Genomic DNA, 6,199 nt, shown 5'->3' with positions numbered 1-6,199 from the left:
GGAGACATTGCAAAAACAGAGATGTGTTTTTAAACCAAAAGGTAGCGCTGTGACTGCAGCCCTCAGTTGATGGTGAGCACGTCGCTCTGGATCTCGTGGCTCAGCTGGGTCTGCAGGTCGCTGAGCTTCTTCTTGAGGACGGCCAGCGCCGACATGACGATGGTCTCGGGTCGCAGGGAGCCGCACGACTCCACGTTGTAGAAGAACCTGGACAGGGAGGAGCCGGTGACCTTCAGACCCTTCAGTTCTGCTTTATGTTTTATCAGATTATACACTCATTCAAAGCAGAGACGGATTTGTTTTGCAAAAAATAGTCTGACAAAAAAAATGTAGTGTTGTTGTCATAATTTTACATATTGTGGAACAAAATTCAGCCCTGGTTATGCTATTATTATATTAGGGCGGCACGATTGGTCAAATCGCAACCACGACTTGCATTTTTTAAAACTTAATCACTGTTTATTATATTACTCCCATCTTGAATGTCATTGTGTTTCTCGTAAGTGCTTACTATTAATTTAATAAGGAGTTTGTATGTTTTTTGTTACTCAATTTTGTAAAATATTAAAGCTATTGTGCGTAGTTTCTGTCTCCCCCATGAGGAACTCTAAGTAATGACTCCCCCCCTCCTCCACAAAGTTGCACAAAATTTTAGTAGCCTATTTTCTGCATTTTCCTTGATTATAAAGTAAACTCATGACCCTAATATATTGCAATATTGTAAATCACAATATGACTTTTATTACAAATGGTGTTTTTTATGATTATGTGACTTTCTGGTTATTTCAGCGCATGGAATCAAGCCGCAAGATTTCCCCATTGGCCAACATAATAATAATAATAATAATAATAATTAGGGGTGGGCGGATCGATCTAAATATCGATAGTATCGATGCCAACGCTGGTATTGGTATTTGATCGATACAACTGTAAATGAATCGATATTTTAATTTAGATAGCTCTCCTCTACGTTCACTATGCTTTGCTTGTGTCTTCAACCTTCCTGAGCAAACGCCGCTTTCACATCTCGGCCCACATTGCTCCTCCTCCTCCTCCTGCTCCTCTGCTGTGATTCGTTGTTGTGTCGTCACGTGACTCACTGACACAACGCGCAGAGGAGCAGCGAGACCGATAGCACGTTGAATGAGAGATCAGGATGGCCGAGAGGAAGAGAAGCGTTGTGTGGAGCTAATTTACGGCACTAAATGATAATACTGCAACTTGTGATACGTGTAAAAAGAGCATTCGATACTGTGGCAACACTACAAACCTATACAAACACTTAAAAACACACGACAAGGAAAATGCTGATCTACAAAAACGAAGAAATGAGGAGGGAACTCAATCCACTTCCATTTGATTTTAAAACCAGAAAAAAAAGGGAGAATGTTTTGTTATCCTTTATTTATTTTTTAAAAAGGCTGTAAAATTTGGTTTGTATTAATTCTACAGTGCCTAATAACTAATAATTTTGTGCACTTCAATACATTAATAAAAAAATATTGCCTAAAGAATTGATCATTCATAACTACCTCAGAAATAATGAAATGCTCTCCCCTACACAAAAGTATTTTTTTAAGTAAAAAGTATTGTATTGGTATCGGTATCGGCAATACGGACCCTATATGTATTTGGTATCGGATCGATACCAAATTTTGCAGTATCGCCCACCACTAATAATAATAATAATAATAATAACAAAATCTTGCGTACAACATGTGCCCTGGACAACTCAAGCATGGGAAGGGCTCTTTCCTCACCTTTCTGGTTTCCCGTTGGGGTCGTAGGGAGCCTGAACCTCATCCTCCTCAATCTCTGAGTACTCACTCTTTGGCCTGGGGGACCAGATGCAGTGCGTCAGTCCAGCGGTCAACATTCTATACATTGAACATTATTCCTTTATGAAGGGCCGTGCTGAAATGAAAACATACCACTCCTCAGGTCGTGGGAAGACTGTGTGCCTCAGTGCGTTGTCTGGGTCGTACTCGAAGGAAACCCCCGCTGTTGGGTTCCACTTGGCGTGCTCCTTACCGAAGCCCTTCTTGGCGTACGCCCTGAGCCGCAGTTCCTGACCTTTACGCAGCTTCACCAGTAAAATGTCTATGTTGTGTCAGTAAACGACAGAGGAGAAAGTGGGGACCGAGGGAAAGGTAAAATTTTAAAAACGTGGAGTGAAATGATGGGAAAACAGACATCTGACAATAATATGGCTAAGGATAGAACTAACCCTAAACTAGGACTTTTGAGTACAGAAAAATGCCTCGTCATTCAATACCCAATTTCAATACCTAAGGAGTAAATCTCATCAGTCAGTGAGCCAATCAGCACGCAGCATGCTCCTACCAATGCCTGTGATTGGCTGTCTAAGGTTACACGTTGTAGAGACACGCAGGACAAACTTGACGCTACACAGAGACGCTTACAGAGTCAGAGTTGGAACATAACTAGGATTTGTGCTGCGATGTAATTCATTTTTATCTTATGAAATTGATATCAAAGTCCCGGCATTTGTATAGGTAGCAGCATTTTGTTGACTGACACCTAGTCCTACCCTTAACAGCCAGTGTTTACCTCCCAGACAGCTTCACACTCACCGTCTTGTTCAACGTAGTCATTGGGATCATTGTCTCGACTCCTAGAAGTCACCTGGAAAGCCCGACAAAAACACGCTCAGCTTTTCCCTTCTGTGTCGTCGTCTCTCTCCCCCCCCCCCCCCCCCCCCCCCCCCCCCCCCAAATGACTTCAGTAAGTGGACAGAGAGGACTCACCGGGATGACTCTGGGGTTGTTGGACAGAAGGTCTCGCGACGTGACATGCCGCGTCTGGTCCTCAGTGCATCGCACGTCCAGCGTCAACTCAACAGAACACTCTGGGCAGAAGTCATCACAGGTACAGTCCTACAGGGACCGGAGACAGGCAGAGACAGAGACAAAATGATGTCCATCCTCCAATAAACCAGGGTTTTAGCTTTTAGCCTGCCCCGATAAGACCAACCCAACCAACCCCCAATGATAGTACAGAGTCAGCCTGTACCGGACTCTCCTGATGATGTATTTAAATATTCATTGGATTTCATCAACTAGTTTTGTTAACTGGGGTTTCATTTACTCAAAACACAATAGACATTTTGTTTAGCCAGGAAAACCGCTGCAATAAACAATGTTACAAACGAGAACAAAAGGCCAGGACATTATACTATTATAAATATAACTGTATAGTATACTTCCCTCCAAATGTTAATTATTGTATAAAAAATATTTTTTAATCCCTAAATGTTCAATTTTACTTCAAACAACCGATTGCACAATCAGTCTCTTGTTAATGTATTTGATTATGAAATCATTTCTGGATGCAAGTCTTAAAAACAATGTAAGGAGCCTGTAGCCTGACCAGCCAGACCCACATCCAGATGTTGGGTATGGGAGCTCCCCATTGGCTGGGCTCAATCCAAGGGGCGGGATAAACGGTTGGCTTTCAAATTCCCACTGCACGCAATAGGACAGCGCTTAATTAATGGTGTTGTATTTAAACCTGGACCCTATTAATCTTTGTTTTTGTGTCTAACTGACTGATAGAAACCACAATCTTTGACACTGGTCCAGTATCAAGCGTGAACGCTCTAACCAGCAACAGCAGACCGGGCTGCAATGGAACCCTATGGGGCAAATGTGCATCGTCAATTTGGTCCACTAAAGGTTGTGTTGTTGCCGCTGACAGACTCAGATTATAATTCTGTATCTGACAACAATATAGAAAGGGTCCCCACAGAGATAGACACACCTCTTTAAGACCTTTTCTTTAACCAGAAACAGCGCTGAGGTTGCTAGTGCTAAACCCACCAGACTCCATTTAAAAAAAACAATACTTTAGCGTGTAAAGCGCCAACATACTTTCACATGTAAATCTGTAAACTATGTGTTTATTTCAGCCAAAACTGGAGTTGTGATGGTTGGAAAAGTGAAAAAAAAACAACAACCAAAAAACCCTGCTTTTCATAGTTATATTTTGTTTTTGTCAGCTTCGAATGAAGTATATTTTTGATGGCGGTTAGAGCGTTCTACTTAATATGGACCAATGTCGAAGATTGTTGTTCCTATCAGTCACTTAGACACCAAAACATAGGAAAATAGAGTCTAGAATGAAATAAATGGTAGATACCCTTTAAGTGTCACCATGACTGACAACAGTTACTTTACTTACCCTAGAATACTGCATTTTGTCCACAATGTCATCGCTTGTGAGAGGTATGAGACCTGAGAAACAATCAATGGAAAGAAACATCAATGTTGTACAGCATCCTTTACGACTAATAAGACTTCTCTGCTCATCCAATAGATCATATCACTACCATCCAATTGCATTGAAAGCATATCCTAAACATGTGGTACATACCAACTCTGTGTGCAATGAACTCGTCGTGCAGTACTGATGAATTGGCATCGATCTGGATCCAGTCAATTGCTGCAAATAAAGTGATACAAGTTTAACTTACTCATCAGACAGACTACATTTAGGCTTAAAGATGCATTCTATTCTATTTGTCTACTGTTCCAACAGTCCTTTCTATGGGACACCAAATAATAGTGTACTATAGGGCATAAGCAGGTTGCTTTTAGCACAGGACTGCACAGGGGTCGGGACGTGTGTGTTTATGTGCGTGTGTGTGTGTGTGTGTGTGTGTGTGTGTGTGTGTGTGTGAGAGAGTGTGTGTGGGGGGGTTACATGTCACAGTAGGAAAGACATAGCTGCAAGAAATAAAAGGTGATGATGTCTCAATTCAAACTAAGCTTAGTTTTTATTGAAGATAAAAGCACAGCTCAAACACATTTGGTTTGGTTTCAATTTCCTTTAGTATCCCAGTAAGCCATGCCAGTGACTGACCAAAACAATAACTATTAATAATAATAATAATAATAATAATAATAATAATAATAGTTATTATTTACACCTTATGTCACTGTTTACATCCGGGTGAGAGGAGTAATGGTCTACTGGAATGTAACATTACAGCACATTGTCTTACAATTAAATCAATCCAAAATAGAAGATAACGTGAAGTCACTCTACCTATAGTGGCAACTTCTGACATGAAGACGCGGCGGATAGAGTTTGCAACCCTGAAAAGGAAAAAGACAGATGTTTAACAGCTAATAATAAGTAATAGAGATTGTTCTCAATTCATCATTATCGCAGACTAGGAAACATGTCACTGCTGAATGACAAAAACATGTTCACGTTACTTTGAATCCTTCCTAAAACCCTGCCATGTGTAACCAAGAACAGCTAGTGAATATCAACAATGCATTTTGTTATTAAAACGGAAAATCACAGACTTTTGATATGGAACGTTAATGCAACATCTGAACTAACTACCGTTAGCCTGAAGCTACCGTGTTCACCTCTATTCATTACGCCGACTAGTTAGCTGTTTCTTCAACTTGCACACACACGTTCTTTACGGATATTCTCAGTCACAATTAGCAATATAATTTAGTGTTAAGTACTGTAGTGCACTTATTTAACGTGCAATGTCTCTTCACGTTAGTTAGGATGGGAAGAATAATGGCTGCTCTCTGCCATACACGCTCTCTTAAATGGACAAAGAAGTGAATACTCACGCCAAGTCAGTGTTTTCAATGACAAATTTGACATTTTCGTCTGTCAGTTCTGTGATTTTCACCGTCGGCTGGTTAGCATACGGCATTATTGGGAGTTAAATAAGCCTTGGCGTTGTAAAATCGTTCACACACTCAACTACCGCTGCTAAGACTCGAAGGCCTCCACGGAAATATTTACCACCCGCTGATTGGCCAGGAAATGTAAATACGAATACTGATAGGTCACGGTGAAGTACTGAGGCGGGTCTTTATTTAAAATCCGGGTCGCACTGTGCCTGCACGGTATTTTTCAAAATAAAAGTGCTAAATGTATTTTATGTAATATGAACAATGTCTTCGACAATGAAAAACAATTTTAGAGCTTATACTATGTGTTTAATTGATTTATAGTATCAAAACAAAAATTACCTCGAGACACTTTACAGATAGAGTAGGTCTAGACCCCACTCTATAATTTATAAAGTTCCAACAATTCTAGTAATTCCCCCAAGAGCATGCAGTGAGACAGTGGCGAGGAGAAACCTCCTTTTAGGAAGAAACCAGGGACAGACCCAGGCTCTTGGTAGGTGGTGTCTGGCGGG

The 6,199-nt window shown here is 40.8% G+C and overlaps 1 protein-coding gene across 1 annotated transcript; it reads right to left on the bottom strand.

Moving 5' to 3' along the window:
• LOC116693458 (DNA-directed RNA polymerase II subunit RPB3) lies at nt 1–5,846 on the bottom strand. Its single transcript, XM_032522454.1, has 9 exons — nt 5,619–5,846; nt 5,068–5,117; nt 4,393–4,461; nt 4,201–4,253; nt 2,769–2,897; nt 2,595–2,646; nt 1,932–2,100; nt 1,761–1,835; nt 1–207 (listed from the first exon to the last, which is right to left on the bottom strand). The coding sequence occupies exons 1-9, from the start codon at nt 5,702–5,704 to the stop codon at nt 63–65; spliced, it is 828 nt and encodes a 275-aa protein (XP_032378345.1). The 5' UTR covers nt 5,705–5,846; the 3' UTR covers nt 1–62.
• Between the last annotated feature and the right edge of the window lie 353 nt (nt 5,847–6,199).

The sequence above is a fragment of the Etheostoma spectabile genome, chromosome 8 (genome assembly GCF_008692095.1).
Source record: "Etheostoma spectabile isolate EspeVRDwgs_2016 chromosome 8, UIUC_Espe_1.0, whole genome shotgun sequence".
NCBI lineage: Eukaryota > Metazoa > Chordata > Actinopteri > Perciformes > Percidae > Etheostoma > Etheostoma spectabile.
Note: the sequence above shows the minus strand (reverse complement) of the source record. Positions and strands in the feature narration are given on the sequence as shown.